Here is a 20,125-nt window from a genome sequence, read left to right as displayed (position 1 = left end):
ACTATTCACCTTGATTTCTCTCCAACCCAACTTTAACAGCCCTAATGATATGAAGTTACAATATTCAGATTTTAGAGTTCAAAGTTCAATTATTACGTGTGTCCCATGAATGATGCAAAAGCTTAGTGAAACAAAAGAAGGGTCCCTGTGGATGATGATTCCTTTCAAAAACCCCTCTCTCTCTCTCTCTCTCTCTCTCTCTCTCTCTCTCTCTCTCTCTCTCTCTCTCTCTCTCTCTCTCTCTCTCTCTCTGTTGGGTGGTCCTCTTCTTCAATAGATTTCTTTCAATGATGTATTTTTGAAATTATTGGATTTCTTTAACATCCATTAACCTTTAAAGAACTTTTAGAACATGGGCTTTTTATTAGCTTTTTGTGACTCAATTCTAAAATGCTTTGATTTATTTGGATTACACTTTCTTCCTTGTGATTTGGAAAAGTTAATTATAAGCTTTGATAACAATGCAATGTTAGGATTTAGGAGTATCATCCATCAACACTACCTTCTTCCCTCTTTCCTCTTCTTCCATATAATGATTCAAAATAGAAAACTTAAACATTAAAGGTACTTACCAAGAATCGGTGGAGTGAATCGAGCTGAATCAGGATTGAAATAAGTTCTAAGTCAAACAGGCTAAAATTGTGAATCAAATAAATAAAGAAAACAAATGACAAATAATGAAACATTATACAACTTAACCAATTAATAAGATAAAATGTCAACCATTGAATTTAGGTCAAACAAGAATTAATTGCTCTAAAGGTGGAATTGGTCAGTATGTGAATTGTATAATTAATTAATAAGGTGCACACTTTGAAGTTAAATCAAATAAGAACTGATTAGTCCAAAGGTGGAAATGGTCTTAGAGATATAAACTAGTTTGGCATGGCTCTATAAACAAAAATATATAACTTGCATGTTATTTAAAAATAAAATAAGAGAATGCCATAACAAGATCTTAATCTTCCCTTTCCTATGTATATAGTAAAAAGCCTAACCCGCTGGCCACATTGAACTAGGCTTTAAGGCTTAGCTTCATTATGCTCCTCTTTGTCATTCATAGAACTTACTCCCATGGGGTTAAAGTGAAGAAAATGGAAATGTGGAGATGTGCACTCTATGAAGCCAAAAAATGTGAGCGCCTACATAATCAAATTATTGTGCTAACATGGTTCAACCTTAAACAAGCAACGGCCTAATTCTACAATTTACTTTAAAGGGAGGAGTGCACTAGCGAGCCAGAACAAGGTGCACCCCTATTTGAGTAAGCTAATCGTAGAGCACTATTGCACTAACGGGCAGAAATCAAACTATTGCACAGGCTACTACGCAATGGCTTTCACACGTCATGCTCGTTTCATTATTTGATTGGTCTACGATCATTATATATTTGGTTTGAGGAGAAGTTGGCCATTTTCTTTCCATGCTATGAGAGGAATTGAAGAAAGATCATTCAACTTAGTGATGGTATTTATTTTTCTGATGATGCCAAGGTTTAATTTGATAGTTTATCATGGTGACCAGGCTTTATATATGATTCTAAAGAAATAAGCACTATGGACACTTACAAAATTATCATAATTCTCTCTAGAGCTTTCATGTAAACAGTTATTATCTCTTTCATTGTGTACAAAGACTCACTCTAATGCTGAAAAGTTCATACAATAGGAGTCAGGATAATTTTAATAATGAAAAGTTCCATCTCATAATGATTTTTGTCTTTTACGGAAAAAAAAAAAAGATAAATTTTTTCTATGTATAAAATAGTTTATTTTCTTTTCTATGCAATGGTGACAACTCGGTGCAATGCCTACATAAGAATTAAACCATTTGTTATGAAACTTTTAACATCTATTCTCTGAGATAGTTACTTTATATTGTTGGGTTATTTGCTTTATATGGAACTTAGTACTGGACATCTACATGTGTTTGTTTCTAAGTATTGGTGGAAATCATAACTATGGAGTTGGAAGAATTATCACCTTCCGAGAGAGAGAAGATAACTCCACACAAAAGGAGATTCACCAATTACCACATAGTTTTCCCCTCCTAAGTCCTTACTCATGATAGCTGATACGAGAATGGGAGTGTATAGGGAAAAAACAGATTATTATACAAAGCTGATACTTTGTAGTTTTCATCTTTCATGAATTTATTATTATTTTTTTCTAATTTACTTTTGAAAATGTAGACCCAAATGGATGATACCTTTTTTAGCTCTTAATGGTGTGGCGTACAGATTCCTCTCTACACTGAAAGCATAAAAAACACTCCTCTTAAAAAAATTGAAGTAAAGATTGCCTCCGAATAAATCTTAGCTGTACCACCAAGCACCTCGGTAAGTAAAGACAATCTTTAGAGGAAAAAAAAATGCTCAAACACAACATAACATGAAATCCCTTCCTCCTTGTTCCTTCTTGTTTTCATTGGCATAGGAAAGAGAATATAATTATTATGTATATATATTTTTAAAAATTGAGATGGAGAATCAACAATTTTCATCTCATCTTGTGGGCCTTATTTTGTGGGCCCTATATTTCTTAGCCAATAGCAGGGGTGAACATAGCCTCGGGACACATAACTGAAAGGAAATAACTATTTACTACTTAGAAGTGTGCGGTGTGTCGTTTTCCATCAGGTCAATTGCAGTTGAGACTTTGAAAGAGAGAGAGAGTTTACACATAAACGACGATTGTGGGCCCCATCTCCTAACTTTATCTTCATTTGTTGTATTGTTGGGCTCTCTTGAGGTGGGCCGGTGGGGGTCGTTGGGTAGGTGAGTTGTCAAAATTCATGAGGGGATCCCACAACCAAACGTCACCTCATTTTTAGAGTTAGGCCCACCTCATTACCCTTCTTTCTCTACCAATTATTATAAGGGTACATTTGGGGTTTTATTATTTTTTTATTATCCATTTATATCTTTAACTGTTTATGTTGAACGAAAAGAGCTAAAAAAAAAATACTTGACTAAGGTTGCTGTTCAAGGACTGAAACCACGACCCCCTAAGTCTTGATGTTAGAGGGTTTGATTTGAATTTAAATAGATGTCCTCATGAAACTTTTTTTTCATTTAATTTTTTGTTTAATTACATATAATATGTTGTGAAATAGTTAAGATATTTTAATACTATAAAATATTATTTATGAAACTATTACTTAATCATCCTTTTATAATTCGAAACGAATAATATAGCTTCTTAACAATTTGAATAGTATTCAGATACCCATTTTTCGAATATAGACTTTAAAGGGTATGGATGGCAACATGGTGGATTTCATCAATATTACTTCCACTTCTAGAATATTGCAAAAGCATAGCTGGACCCACTTGGCCCATTGGTTTTGTATGGCTAACTAGTTTTTTTTTTTTGGTAAGAATAGCTAACTAGGGTTGGATACCCACTAGGTGAAGCAAGGGCAGATGAGTACTTTGAGATTGTCAAATACCATAATTGATCTTAATTAAGTAAAATTCATGTCATTTTCAAACCATGTAAGAGATTTTTTTTTTTATTCCCTAATTTATCTACCCATTATATTTTAATTCCCTTTTAGAATTTTATTTTTTTGACCAATTGCATCTTGATGCATGTACACCTAATCTTGTGTGGTAGGGCCATTGAAACTTAATGCTTAATCAATGGTAAAGACAAAGAGCAGCATTTAATCAAAGAACATGGTTTTGATTGATGCCCTTTGCCTTCAATTATTTGTCATATAATAAGGGTCATAAATAATAGCATAGGTTACACTTGTAAGGTGTACTAGGAAATCAATATACTGTTTTCATTTAATTTATGATAACTAGGATGATGATCATTGATGATGGTTTGGTGGCATTATAGTATTCTATAAAGTCTTTTTCCTTTTTTTATTTTATCTTGGTAATCCATATTGTCATCCTTGATTCCTTGTACTAGTCAAGATTTTAGGTCAACAATGGTTGTAGTACAACATTGAGAGTAGAATAGAGATTAGTGTCAAAACAGGATATGGTTGAGAAAGATGGAGACTGATACTCTTATAATAAACCCTTGCATTGAAAGAGGGGTAAGGAACTGAAGAAAAGGAAGAAGACACAGAATTTTATACCTTTTTCGAGTGGCTTAGATCAATCGTGGTGAATGGATTTCTATTTGTTGTGGTCTTAAAGAAACTCGATCCTAATTATAAGAGAAAAACGGAAACAATAAAAAAATTTTTAGGGTTTAATTGATGCTTTATTTATATGAAGAAAAAAAAATTACTAAGAAAATAGGATGATATTACATCAGCACTGCCAATATGCTTCCCAACTGTTAGTTCAAGCAGATATCGCAAGGTTATGAGCTACGGAGATTACTTGCCTACATTAATTAGGACAAAATTAGATTCAAATTGTTTCAAACATTGCTAAAACATCCCACAAGTAGGTAAACAATTCCCTATGCCAGTGTTCTCTTCGTCAATGAAGCATATCTATTAGCATTTCACAATCAGTCCAAATGATGACAGTGGAGAAACCTAATCATTTCGCTTTTTGAAGGCCTTCGAGCAATCCTCTTGCCTCATACTCATGAGCATGCACTCTCTATAAAACCATAATTGAAAAATGTATTAATGATACATTTATTCTTAAATATGACTAAGGCCTAGCCAACTTTCCTTGAATTATGTAAGAGACTTTTGAGTCTACATATTTTAACACTCTAAATTGTAAGAGATTATAACGATAGAAACTTGAACTTATTCACAATGCAGAAAACCAAGACGTAAGAGTCAAGCAATCACAATGCAAGGATATCTATGGTTTGGAAAGATGCCTAACTACATCCACAATGAGATGAGAGTGTCTTAATCAGCATTAGAGAAAGGGTTACAAGTTCTATTCCTCTCGCATGTCTGTGTTTACAAAGAATTCTAAGTAACCCTAATAACCCTCCATCGCCATCAACTAATAAGGAAAACAAAGAGATACAATTTTTCAAATTTACTAACATATAAATCTTAAAAATTTTCCTCAATGGTTGACACCCCAAACTCCCACAAGGATCCCTCACTTCAGCGTAGCCCAATAAACAAAGATAAACAGAATGGTAGGCCTCAAGCCCTGCATATTAGAATATTCTTTTATTAAAGAACAAATAAACTCATTTTCATAACGAAGTTTAACATAACAACACAATACATCATTTGATCGTATTTAAAAACTTTCAAATAAAATACCTATATTTTTCAATCATCAGAATACAAAACATCAACCCTATATTTTTCAATCATCAATAATTGAAATACAAAACATCAATCCTCAACAATAACCACCTAATGAAAGAATCTAACAAACCTATAAGAAATACAATGTAATACCAGATGAGAAAGGGATGCCCCTTCACGGAGGTAACTTTTACTGTAGCATATTCCCCTTTTCTTAATGAGATCCCGTTAAATTCCCATCACTTTAACCAAAAAATCTTAGAAGACTTTTATAATTCATGGCCATGAAATTAACGGTGGGCCCCATAGAAAGCAAAGCTAGTCCGAGAAAAGTTCGAGTAGGGAAGCTATGATCCCTATAAACCCATTAGGGCAAGACGTCACCAACACTTAGTGTATTAGGGTGATAGCCTCAAATTTTCACCTGAAAGCCCCCCATTGTTGGCCTACCAAACCCTATTTTCTTGAAAGTAAGGTCCCACCTTAGTCTTTATATTAAATTTCAACACATGGATATGACCCACATGGAATAATCTCTCTCTCTCTCTCTCTCCCTTGTGGGCCTGTGGCTTGTAGCTTTGCTTTACCTAATGTTTGGCAATTTCTGATGACAACTCCCTTAAGAGATAGCCTTTCTAGTTTTTTTTTTTTTTCTTTTATTTTTTTGAAGGCTTCTGTTTGGTTTGAGGGAAGAAGAAAAAGAGAGGATGACGAGTTTGTAAAGTGTACACTTTGATTGATTACAACAAAGCAGCTGTCTCAATAATATCTTAGATATAGATAACATCTTAGATATAGATATAGATATAGCTGTAGCTATAGCTTGGGTTATTAATAAAATAAATAAAATGGGGTTGATGTGGACATAAAGATGATGGATAAGGAAACCTTTTGGATAAGATGGGGTTGTCCCACCTCCTACCTCAACCCTTTTGGATTATTGTGATTGGATTCTTATTTTAGGGTCATCTTCTATCCCCTATTCTTTATTTAGAGGATTTATTGTGACATTTTTTTTTTTTTTTTGTATTTAATAAATTTTCTTGTGGAATCTTTTAGGTCACAGTTTTCTTTATATTTAACAGATGTGACGAGATAATTTGATTAGTGTGTAAAGCATAGCAATGGTGGTGGGGTCACATTTGAATGAGTCCTATTGATGTGTGGTGTGGCCTTATGGTCACCTGTCATTTTGAAGGATAGGTTCCTATTGAATGTGATGGATTTTTTTTTTTTTTCCTTTAATTTACATTCCAAATTTATTTATTTTTTTATCTGGATGGGAATTGAGGGCAGTTTGTGGTTGGAAAATTTTTCTTATATAAAATTCTTTGAATTTAAAAATACCAACAAGGAGCGATTGAGATCCTAATCTAATTTAATATATTATATTTTTTACATAATATAAATCCGAAAATTATTTATAATTAAATATTATTGAATATTTTAATAGATTAATTTTGTGATTTATTTTATGCATAATATTTTTCTGATTAAAAAAAAATACAATCCTTGCTGATTTTAAACTAAATATATAAAACTAATTTAATTAAAAGGTGGGGCTTACTACCACTAATATTCTAAAATAAAGATAATATATATTTATAAACTATACCTTCATAATAAGTATGACATTTTAATTAGATAAACATATCTATAAAAAAAAATGTTGGTAGAAGAGAGGGATGGTTTGAGCAATTTATAAACAAAATGATAGTATGGTGGTATTAAATATCATGATAAGATTGTGCACTATACATATATATTACAAATGACTTGGAAGTCATTATAGAAAATTTTAAAAGAAAAAAATATATATTTTTTGTATTCACTAAGCATAAAAAAGCATAACATAAACAAGAAATACTTAAAAATGTTCATAATATATAGGTTCGGGATAAATAAATTTTGATGACTAAAAAAAATTTATTAGGGTTAGAAATATACAATAAACCTCACAAGAAAAAATAGCATATCAAATATACTATTAATCCACCCCCCCCCCCAAAAAAAAAACACACACACATAAGAAAAAAAAAATCCAAAAGATTAGATCTCACACCCGTTCTATTAATAAAATTTTAGTCTACAACAAGTAGGAAGGTTAAAAAGGTGAACTTAAACTTTACAAAAATACAACCATGCCATATCTAATGGCATTTTCTGAGACTTTGTTTTTTTTTTTTTTTTTCTCTCTCTTTAAGTACTTTATGCATCAAATTGTTTGAGACTAAAACTTAACCATTAAAATGGATGTGGTCTCTTTTATTTTATGGATCCCCCTTTGTCTATCATAACAATGATAGCAAGTTTAAATGCCACCAATATACATTGAGAAACTTCAATAAAAAACACCAATAAGATGTATATTATGTATATAAACATCATCATCATCATCACAATGCAACAAACAATAGAAAACAAACATATAAACAAAGGCTTTTTCTGTCATGTGGATTAGCTATTTGACAATGCAAAGTAGCCTTCAAAAGCTTAAGAAATGCTGTTAATAAAAATATCCCTAGAAATATTTGCAACCATATAATGCTAAGGACAAGTACTGAATTGGGACCTAGTTTTTTTTTTTAGGTAACATTAGGGACCTAGTTACAAAAGAATACTATTTTATGTAAAACAACTAGGACCCTCCTCATAAAGATAGGCACCAAATAGAATAGAACAAACCTATCACAGTAATATAAAAAAAACATGGTTCAAGGATTGATGACAAATCAACCTAACCTAACTAAATGATTTTAAGCATTAGATCATGAGCAGTTGAAAGAAATATTATTAGTAGTAACATCAAAGAAAATTATGTAAATTGTATGAGGTAATGTTCATCTAAGCCCATGTAATCACTTAGTTAAAAAAACATTCTATTATGTTTTTAAAATATAGGGGAAAAGACCACTACTTGGTTGCTTGCCCCTACACTTAGAAACATGGTCATGTGAAAAGGAGGGATCCCTGCCCTCCATGGTCAATGCCTCTATATGCTCTTTCATTAGTCTACATGCTGGTGTAGTAATCACGTGATCGGATAGCAATCCCTCTTCCAAAAAATATAATAAATTTACTCATCATTTAAAAAAAAAAAAATCTGACTTTGAAACTTTTCACATTATCATTGAATGATATTTATATGATTTGACGTCTTTACGAAGAAACGATAAGGCTATGTACACTATAATCCTCTCAAGACCTACAATGGCGAAAGCCTCGTGCACTGAATATATTCTTTTTATTGAATGATCTTGATAACGTCAACAAAGTTATGGGTGTCAATCTCAAATACAATATAACAAATAAAACAGCCGTTCAGAGAAATATGGTTAAATCTGCCCGCAACCCCACTTTCACTTGAATTTTGAAATCCGGCTCGCTCTCGGTTACATGAAGAGCACCCTTCGCCCACTTAGAAGTGGAGTCGAACCACTTTTTGGCCCTATGGGCCATGGAAAGCCTGGACACTTCCTTTCTGTTGCCCATGAGGCCTCTGGACTATACACAGTTAATCCAAGTGGACCTGGCTTTATAAGTGGGTTCTTCTACAGGACTAGTTTTATGTTTGGGCCCAATTCAGAACCTGCCACTGCAACTTTACCTGTCTGGCAAGAAAAGAAAAAAAATCTAGAGCCATACATGGGTCTTAGGCCCAATAATGATCAACATTCAACCTAAATGGAAAAAAAACAATTTATAAAATAAATCAAATAAAAAATTACATGGTTAGGACTACAAGTTTTTGGCCCAGTTGATCATAGAGGTGGATCACATGTTTGGGGTTTGAAACCCTTATTATAGAACCACTAGCAATATACTATCCATTAGACCTTAAGAATTGTCAAGCCATTTAATTTTTTGTTAAAAGAACGCTGCCTACTAGTGTGGCCCTTGCACCTTGATATAGGAAGGATGAAATAACAGTCCTACCTGTATGAAATACAAAAAATCTATATCTGTTGATACTCTTATACTTTTTCGTGTTGATGCATAGACCACATGATCAGATAGTGTTCTTCTTTCCATAATTTTTTTCTTATATATAATTTGATCTAAATGGATATTCTTATTCTTCATCAATGGACTTTCTCACACACGTATTATATTATTTTTTCTTTCACATTTAAATCCTCAAATTTTTATAAATAGCCAAAAATAATAACTAGTGGTTTCTATTTTAATGGACTAAGTAACAAGAGGAAGAAATAGTGATCAACCAACTAAAAGACAAAAATATATATGTAGTCAACAAAAAATTCCATTCCTACTTAATAAGATAATTAGTAGCGGATTACTCTTAAAAATAAGAATCAACCCATAGGATTCACATACATAGTATATTATTAAGTCTAACAATTAACTAATACCCTCAAATTGTATGATTTAATATGATAATTAAAACAAATGGCATTAAATGGTCACATGTTTTGCTTACATGCTCCAAAATAAATATATTTTTTCACAATAAATGTGAATACATTGTTTAAGTTCTTCAACATTAGCATCTTAAATTAAAAAATAATATCTCATTAAGTTAGAAATTTACTTTTTATTATTATTATTATCAGTTTAACAATGCTAGTAGCCTAGTGGTGGTATACATAAATCATTTAAATTTGTATTCAAATTATTTTTGGTAAAAATATTGTATCCACTATGTATACTATTATTATCAGTTTAACAATGCTAGTAGCCTATTATGTGTTTTTTATGCTGAGTTGTGCAAAAAGGTTGAGAGCTACCAGACTGTGAGCCATGAGGTTGTAATTTCATTCCCAAATTTATTTGTTTCTGCATGTTATTTCCACCTTAAGTCGAATTTGAACCGAATAATTGAGACCATTTACAAGTCAAATGAAACAAAATAAAACCCAACTTACTCGATTCAATTTTGGTTTTGAGTTTATAAAAAATTTTCGATTTCAGATATACATATTATGTCCTGAAATGAGCCCAAACATAACCAATTGACACCCTCCATCAAGGATTTAATTCTTGGTATTGGTATCGATGAAGATCGATGCGTATCAAGTCACCGATTTTGGCCTTTTTTTTATGGAAAGAGAAAGACTTCATTAATTAATATAGCATAGAGCATCAACAATAGATCTTGTATAAATTTCCTATGCATAACCAAAAGCAGCAATGCGCTTAACTAATATCACACATTTGTTTGAGAACTTGAGACAAAAACTTAGTTGGGAGAATGATTTATAAACATTCAAGAACAGTAGGATTGTGCTCCAAGGCCACAAACTGATGCTATTATCCTGAATCAAGTTGTGCAATTCCTCCGAATCACTCCAAACTTGTGTCACGTTCCACCCTTCCTCCTTGGACTTCTTCAGGCCATAGAGAAAACTTCTAAACAATGCATCAATGTTTATTCCTATCATCAAATAATCAACATAAAGTAAGACAAATTTTCCTCTAAAAATTACTCCACATGTCCATCTAGAGTAGCTAATAGATTTTTTGAAATACTTGTACAAATCAAAATATGTGTGTCATGAAAGGGGGGAGAGGGCAATGTCATTGGGTTGTACAAAGTTTAAAGATTCATGTTCAAAGCCAATGTCAAGTGAAACCGAAGTCCATCGGTTTATATTAGTAACAACAGCCATAGGATTTGGCTGAACCATGGAATAAAAAACCTAATTCCTATGCAACCAAATGAAATAGCATGATATAATTCTAATACCAAAAAATATGGTTTTATCTAGGCTAGGAATACGACCAGAATTAAAACATGACCTAATAAAGGACTAAAAAGAATAACTAGTTATGTTCTCATTACGTAATCCCAACAAACTAGCAGCCAAAATTCGCTTAGAGAAATGACAAGCAAAGCAAATATGTCAAATAGATTCGCAATTGTAATGATAAAGATCACAAGTACGGTCAATGTCCATCCACTCCCAATGATATCCTTAGCAGGAATGCCATCAAGTACAAATCTCCAAAAGAAAATTTTAAATTTTGGATGGAGTTCCAATGTTCAAAAGAATCGCCACCAATGAACGCACAGATAAGAGCATGAACACCTTTTCTGTGCTTCAAATAATGAAAATTTTCTTGAGAGATGATAAATAATATTATCATGAATCGATCACCGATTTTACCCTTATTGCTTTCTCAGAAAGAAGTACATTTTTCTAATGTTTTACCCCTGAAATGATATGACAACCGATCCAGATTGATCAAGTATCAATATCGATCTCAGCCAATATCAATACAATATGACAGATACAGCTGATACGATATCAATACTTGAAACCATGTCCTCAATCCCTATACTGAAAATAAATTTCTATTAAGATAATTGACTTATGAAAAAATCAAACTCATATTCAACCCAATAGGACCCATCTATATCGGTATCAATGGTAATCAATACCAAGAACTAAATTCTTGCTGGGACCCCCAATTCCAATTCCAATTCCATGTCTATAAAATTTTTTGACAAAAGGCCAGCTAGCTAACCCTCATAATATCCGGTACTAACAATACGTAGCTGCAGAAAATCAGAAAAAACCTGTCTCGATGGGCAAAGAAACGTAGAAGCATCCCACACCCTTTTTTTTTCCTGTAAAAAAATATAAAAGTTTTACTTCACCGACCGATGAACCTCACGGCACAAACGAAGGAACAAAAGATCACCACCCCTGCTCGAGTTGCCAAGATGAGCATGGTGTAATAAAGGTAAAAGTAAAATCAAATCATTGCTGTTAGAATTTTGGAATCATAACCTCACATGATCATATAAAAAAAATTTAGTAGAAAAAACACCACGAGATAGTCCCTATGACATACTTGCCCTTGTTATGAGAGAAGAGATGGACACAAGGAGCTGAGAGGCACTAATGTATGCTGTGCAGCCGGACATGGAACTCAAACCCTAAATTTTATTTTATGTCTTTTAGCAACCAAATCACTTTGATTGGAAATTAAAATGAGATTACATTTGAAAAGTATAATTACCAAAAGGGAAAATGTTAGGCTTGTTGCCAAGGTGCTCAACATGCGTCTTCTTCTCTCCTCTTTCAACAGAAAATACTCACTTGCCCTCCTATAATAGGTGCATACCTCTAACTTATTGAAAGCTGACAACATGCCCAATCCTCCTCAAAACAAAATATGTAGAAGTTTTAAAGGAAAAAGAATGCTGCCTTTTTGCATCGTCCCTATGCCCAAACACATGAGCATGCGAAATTACCACCCCACACCCTATGAAAAAAAAAATATATCTCATCCAAGTATGCCCCTATGTACACTCTTATTGGCCCCCACACTGGTGCACACGCTACGCAATCAAGCAATGATCTCTTGCTCTTGTTGATGATCCTCAGCAAATTCAAGTCCTAAACCAGCACAACCATTTCAACAGCAATAGTAACAACTAGGCATTACAATGACCTTAAGAAATATGAGAGAAACAGAAACAAATCATTAAATAGATCTACTCTTTCAGATGATATTTACAAAAACAATTGCAAACATTAAAAGGCTGGAATGAAGAGTAAAACTGAGGCTTTCCCCCCCCAAATTGCCGTAGAAGCACATGTGGAAGGGCTTTTGGTCAATCTAAGATTGAGCAGCCTCAGCAGAGTTGACATAGTGAACACCAAGACTAATCCTCTCTTTTGGTTTCTAGCAGGAACCAAACTGCTGAGCTGCCATCTTTAGTTGATTGCTGTGATTAATAACTCTCTAAAAACAGTAACAGATAACCAAAAATAAATATTTTCTGAAAAATTGGAAGCACTAAGTAAAGAACCACAAATTCAGGGGACATTCATCACTTGAATTGATTGTAACATATCTGAGACGGCAATCACTAGGTCACCAGACTGAATCATCCCCCTGGCCTTCAGCAAAGAAAATGTTCTATTAAGGTTGCTCTCCATATCATCAGAGAAGCTCAAGCGAAAGGGTATTAGGCCCCACTGTAGGTTCAGACGCCTTCGCACAGATGTTGCAGTAGTGAAAGCAAAGATTGGACAGTCGGGACGGCAACGTGAAAGGAGAGACGCCATGTGTCCCGTCTTTGTGTAAACAAAAATGGCATCCACCCCCAAATTATTGGCTGCAACAACACGATGACTAATCATTCCCAGTCCCACAAAACAAGGTCTTAAAGCCAACAACAAACCCAATGATAATGTCATAATCATTATGAACAAACACAAGACCTTTTTTCTTGGTAGAAACAAACACAAGACCATAAGGTAAAGAACAATGAAGCAAAACCAACTCAATGGGCATGCACCAGCACCATATACTGATATTCTTAACAAAATTGACACCATCATAATGAGAAATGGAACATTTCATGACCATCAAAAGATATGAACATAGAAACACACAAATTTTATGCACAAAGGATATGAAAAAAATAGAAACACAAACAAGCTCATAAACATTTAGATCTACCTTCCAAAGATATGAAATTAGAAACACAGGCACGCATACACATTTAGATCTACCTTCCGAAGATATGAAATTAGAAACACAAATAGTTTCATATTTTGAAATTAAGGCTGATGCAGCAAGACCTAGACCTAAAAGCGATCTTTGGACCTCCCTGCATTAATAGGTTTTATGCAACAAAAGATATCAGCAGGCCAAAATTTACAGAATAGGGTATGCATATCCCTCCACATAAAATAGGACTAAACCATCTACAAATCCTTAATTATCTGCACCCAATAGATTCACCTCCAATAACAAAATCTGTTATTGGTGAAGCCTGATCCCAGTTGAATCCAGGAAGTATTGTTCACTTTTCCCCAACAACGACGGTCCTGCTCGACAGTCTGGGTTCGGGAGGCAAAGCCCTTGGGCCGAATTTTTTTGGGGACATTTATACTGGGGGCAGTTTTTTACTTTCTAGGAATCAAGGTTTCCCATAATGTAATGCATCTTAAAAAGCTATATATATATATAAATATAGGTTGGGATCCCGCAAGGAGAGGTATGTGAGGGCTGTCATTTTCTTCATCAAAAGAGTGGAAGCTCTGGTTTATCGCTATGCCATGGATGCAGCCCATCTTGTGTGAACCACATAAAATCATTGTGTTCTGTGTGTGATTTCCTTTCGTTTTTCTTTTGATATCATTATTCTACTGTGTTGTTAATTCCTAACAGATTCCACCTAGTTCTGCATTATGATTGTTGGCTTTTTTTCTGCATAATGTCATGTTTATCCAGCTAAAAATGAGAACAAAAAACTAAGAGTCAGAATACTTACCCATCTTGGCAGCAGAATTGCAGATCTCCTCTGAAACACTGTATGAGCGAGATGAAGCAATGTATGGGAGTTCCATAGCTTCATGACGCTTCTCATCCCTCCACCATTTCTCTATTCTCAGGCTGACACTTCTAAGCACAGTTAATGCTTTATCTGGGAATTGACCCATGGCTGACTCACCAGAAAGCATCAGAGCATCTGCCCGCTGCCTGACTGCTTCAGAAACATCAGCAACTTCGGCTCTGGTGGGCGTAGGGTATTCAATCATGGACTCGAGCAGCTGAGAAGCAACAATGACAGGCTTATTTAGCTCCCTGCACAGCTGAACGACCCGCTGCTGTGCTGCAGGGACTTGTTCCAAAGGGATTTGAGCACCCAAATCTCCTCTAGCCACCATTGCTCCATCTGATGCCTGAATAATCTCTTCCAAGTTCTTCAAAGAATCTATGCTCTCTATCTTTGCAATGACAGCAATATCACTGCATGGTAACAACATTCACTTAAGTCACATATATAAGGCAGCATACATTTTCCCTCAAATGCTGAATGATTCAAACAATAATGACATAAGAAATAAGATTCTGATGACAATTTCACAATTCTACCTTTGCATACATCTTATGATAGTGATATTATAAAGTTCAAAATAAGGAAAGATAGATGAATATACATGCAAACATTCACGAAGGCAGCAATCCTTATTATGATAACTGTCCAACTCAGCCTTCAAGATTTTCAGAGTTTTCCAATACTGCAAACATCTACCCCCAAAATTACTTCCCAATTTAGACAGATCATGACAAAATACATCAAACCAAAAAACACAGATCCATCCAAACTATATTGGCCGGTTCATAAACACATAGCGCCTTGTAATGATGAAGGCAAGCATTGATTGACCCAGTAGGGCACGAGATGCTGGATCATTAAGGTACTGGCTTAATAAGCCAACATAACACTATAAGAAATAAACAGAGAATCTTCGATCATTTCAAGCTTACCTGTCACGTGATCGTGCAGCAATGTAGCTCTTAAGATGATTAATAACTTCTGCAGACTTGACAAATGAAATTGCAATAAAATCCACACGCTCTGTAATCCCAAAATCAATGTCCAGCCAATCCTGTAAAAGTCTGGAAGCATGAGAAAGTAACTAGAGAGCATGAAGAAGATACTGATAATAAATGGATGGCCCTAAAGAGAATTTGAGTCTAATTGATACAGCTGGCAAGCAACAAAATCAGAAAATCTCCGGCACGGCAGGCACGGAAGGGGTGATCAAATCACAAAGACAAAAATTATCCAACATCTGACATAGATATCAAATACATTTACAGGCAACCTTGGACACATAAGAACCATACAGTCACAAAGTTACAACCCCTTGAAGCACCTAACACCATATGCCACCAGACCAAAAAATTCTAATTAATTACTAAGATTTCTTTATTTTGTAGTATAAAAAAATAAAAAGAAGATGAAACCTGGATTTCATTTTCACCAAAATGAAGTGTAGCACTGATGTCGAGCAAACAATGATGTAGGCCAGATTCATATTATTCTATTTAAGGGGCTTTCGGCGATCATGTTTGTCATTAAATAGGGCTTATTAAGTAGCATGAGTAGTTAAAAGGGTTTTGCATAGGATCAGTGAGTAAGATATTATTTTCAGCAAAAGTTATACTTTGGGGCAAACTTGTAATCAAGGGTGCTAGATCAAGGTATTTTGTCATTTTCAGTTGGGGGAGGTTTCTAGTGCCACTACGGATAAGTATGAAGATAACTTAGGGCCCGTTTGATAACGTAACCAGAAACGTGTTTCTGTATTTTCTTGTTCTCAGAAACAAAGAAACGGCATAAATACCGTTTGGTAAAAGTGTTCTGTTCCACTTGTTTCTTGAAACATAAATTGAAATTTATAACAATTTATGCTTCAAGAAACATGAATGACGAAACAAGTTTTACTTGTTTCGCTCGTTTCTCGAAACAAAAATGAGGCACAAAAAATCGATATTGAAGACGGAGTTTGGCATCACTACCATCACCACCATCACTACCATTTCCACTTGCAACTGAAAATCTAGGGTTCTCGTCGGATTTTTGTTTCTTGATAGGTTCCTACTCCGCCATGGAAGAAGAAGATGATGGTTCGCCTGGTGTTTACAGGCCTTCCATGGAAGTTGAGGAGAATTTAATCGAAGAAAAGTTGGAACCGGACCAACAGGTTGAGGAGCTTCCTGACACTCAACAGCAATGCGAAGCTGTTACCGAGATGGATGATTCGCAGCTCCTCGAGATTTCTCCGGTTGTTACTGACGTCGCTGCTGTGGTTGTTGAAGAAGGTACGCCCACGACGGAAGTCGAAGTTGAAACGGAAGAAGCCAAGACTACAGAGGGCAGCAGAGGTGGCGGGAGACGTAAGCGAGGTAGGCAGCCGCGGGTTCAGACAAAAGCCCCTTCGAAGAAGAAAGAGGAAGAAGATGTTTGTTTCATTTGGTTCGACGGTGGGAACCTCGTGCTCTGTGATCATCGGTGAGTATTCGTTCTCTCCCCACTCCGGCATGGTTTGTTTTGGTGGATTCGTATTTTTCTTTTGGTTTTGTTCCTTTTATTCTTCGACCACTAGAAACAAACAAATCTGGAGTTGCTTTAAATGGAATCACCGATATCTCTCTGCTTGAACAGAAACACCCTAAACAAACTCAGACCCCGGAAACCATAACTCTCGCTCTATGAGACCATTACAATTAAAATTAACCAGAACAGAGTTAAAGATGAAGGAGAAACCTGGCAGACGATGTTGCCCTTGTCTTGTAACTTGGCGTTTCCGTAGGGAAAAAGTTCAAGATCGACGATTGAAATGAGTCCCTCATCGTAGACCTTCGGCAGATATTTAACAATGAAATTGGCGGAGTAAGGGCAAAGGGTCTCATAGTACAGAGCCAGCGAGACCTTCGAGGCAGAAGAACTAAGAACTCTAGCAGATGATGAAGGATAAGATACAAAACCAAACACGAACACGTAGTTTAGTAGGAGGAGAAAAAGGAATCTAGAAGAAGCCATGGCAGAGAGTGAAAATGGAACTGAAATTGGGGGAAATCAAGATGAGATCAAAGGCGTCTGCCTGTCTCTTTTCCCCTCAATTATATAGCTTCTCAGATTTTGAGAAGCTATATCAAAATCCAGTTTTATCAAAACCACTAGCACACTCATTATCAAAACTGGATTTTACAAACCAGGGGGTCAATTGGAAATGGAGTCTAAAGGGGTCGGTTTCCTATTTGCAGAAGAAGAGACAGATAAACGTTTCAAGAAACAAGGTTTATCAAACACCAAAAATTCTGTTTCTGTTCCCAGAAACGGAAATTTCTGTTTCTGTCGTTTCTTGAAACAGAAACAGCAGAAACGTTATCAAACGGGCCCTTAGTTACCTATCTGCACCAGTAATGGTTTACATTTGAATAGAATAGAATTGTTGTGACTTGTGAAATTCACATGCTTCTTCGAAAGTGGATTCCGTCAGCCTACGTGAGATATCTCTATTGAGGATTGATGTCTTGTATTTTGTAGTTTGGGTTCTGGGCTGCATCCAAAGGACCATTAAAAAGCCCATAGCGCTTGAGACCTCACATGAGGGTAATTCGAGAAATTGTTTCCCCTATAAATTGGTAGTGATGGCGTGATAAGGATTACTGGGAATTCTTTGTAAACACAGAGGCGTGAAGAAAAGAGCTTGTAATCCTTTCTCAATTGCTAGTGAAATTGCAATCATCTCTCCGTAGACATAGGCACCTTGCCAAACCACGTATATCCTTGTGTTGTGTGATTGTTTGATTGCTCTTTTTGTTTGTTTTCTGCATCGTGAATAGGGTTTCATTCTGCAATCTCTTCTTCTCCTCCTCAGTATCTTTTCTCTTCTACTTTCCATTCCCAGTTTCTTTAAGCTCTACAACATCCCCTTTTCACCGTTTCTCAACACTCTCAAAAAAAAACCTTGTCTTAGACATCTTCTATCAACCCATAGTTTCATCCTTTAACTACACAACCCATGGATCAAAAAAACAACAATGTTTTTATTTTCCTACTACCCTCAAAACCTAGGGTTAGTTTGAACTTTAACCAGCTTCTCAGAGAGAATTTTTATTGTAGAACTCCAGATTCTACCTCAAGAATCAAATTGATTTTAGACATTCAAATAACAGGCACCTATTAATTAAGTGTATGTCGGAAGCTGCACAGATTCCAAATATATGGAGTCAAATTATATTTTTGGACGCGCACTGACCTTGGAAGAAATGGTGGGAAGCATTGCATTACGTTCTCGAACCAAACTTCCATCACGCCAGAAAGTTAAATTAGCACGTGGTAACAATAGCCCTGGATCAGTACAGCGGCACTTGACATCGGGACCAATCTTCTCAATCACCTCAAACCTCACCATTCCCCCATCCACAAGAAGTTCATCACCCACTTTCACATCTGTATCACATAAGCTAGTATGAAATTTGAATATATTCACTTTGTTTTTCCAATTTAATCAGAGAAAAGCAAAGAGCAACATTCATCAACCAGAATATCTATCTTACCTTCAGCAAAACCATCATAATTTACATTGACGGTACATTCTGGACGAGCTGAATCAAAAGCTCGAACACTGAAAGTCCAGATCTCACCATCCTATACAAAAATGTGTAGCTGATTAGTATTAATCCCAGGTTGTAAAGTGAAAACACCAGCGGACCAGCCTAAACACACAAAGAGGATATTGTACTATCACAAATTCAATTTTATTTTCTGACCACAGAATTTTGAACAAGTCCAACAAAAAGATCAGTTAAAGAAGAATATTGTCAAAGGGCACCTCTATCATATCTCTGATAAAACCACAACAATAAATTCACTGCAAATAAACCACTTACATTAGAAGATTTTGAAAAATTCATAAACAAGAGAAGGGGAAAGAGTATAGTTACATTACATACAAATTTGCGTTCATGTTGCATCTAGAATGTGTCTTCGTGTTGACTTTTATTCTTGCAGTCTCAGATATCCATGCTAAACAATGTCTCCATATCCTCATAAGGAAGGCACTAGCCATTAGAACAGTGAGGAGGAAGTTACAATCGCACCAGAGCTAATCTTTTCTCTAGTTTATGGACTCACTAGAATTGCAGGTATTGCAAAAAGCATTTAAAATGTCTGACAACAACAACAAAAACTCAGCCTTATCCCAACTAAATGGGGTCGGCTACATGGATCCTTATCCTCCAATCAGCTCTACTCAAGGTCATACTTGATCATTGTTAGCAAAAACGTTTAAACACGTCCTCGTTTTTTACCGTTTAAAACATGTTTTCCCGTATGCTTCTCAAAGATACATAAAAAAAAGCAAACGGCAAGCATTTCCATTCTAAACACGTTTAAAACACGTTTAAACACATTTGCCTTTTTTTGCATTTTTCAAGACTTAACTTATTGAACATAATGTCTACTTAATTGACCATATCTTTCTCTCCCGAACTCTGATCCACTTGATTCTTTCGCCGACTTGAAGCGAACTCAATGGCATATATTTCTCATGATATCACGTTCAACTCAATATCAATGTATGTATCCCAAAATTGAGATACAAATTGATGCATTTGCTGAAAAATGTTTCTAAAGTGATGACTC

At 35.1% G+C, this 20,125-nt stretch overlaps 1 protein-coding gene across 1 annotated transcript in view; it reads right to left on the bottom strand.

Annotated features, from left to right (window-relative positions):
• Window positions 1-12,629: 12,629 nt before the first annotated feature.
• LOC122089614 (pyruvate kinase isozyme A, chloroplastic) overlaps window positions 12,630-20,125 on the bottom strand; it is a gene marked incomplete at its 5' end in the record, with an annotated part of 13,707 nt that continues 6,211 nt past the window's right edge. Inside the window, 5 exons of the mRNA XM_042659335.1 lie at window positions 12,630-13,288; window positions 14,453-14,931; window positions 15,454-15,575; window positions 18,738-18,931; window positions 19,039-19,129. Coding sequence (XP_042515269.1) covers window positions 12,987-13,288; window positions 14,453-14,931; window positions 15,454-15,575; window positions 18,738-18,931; window positions 19,039-19,129 — 1,188 coding nt within the window. The remainder of the gene's footprint in view (window positions 13,289-14,452; window positions 14,932-15,453; window positions 15,576-18,737; window positions 18,932-19,038; window positions 19,130-20,125) is intronic.

This window comes from Macadamia integrifolia, chromosome 9 (genome assembly GCF_013358625.1).
Source record: "Macadamia integrifolia cultivar HAES 741 chromosome 9, SCU_Mint_v3, whole genome shotgun sequence".
In the NCBI taxonomy this organism is placed as follows: Eukaryota; Viridiplantae; Streptophyta; class Magnoliopsida; order Proteales; family Proteaceae; genus Macadamia; species Macadamia integrifolia.
Note: the sequence above shows the minus strand (reverse complement) of the source record. Positions and strands in the feature narration are given on the sequence as shown.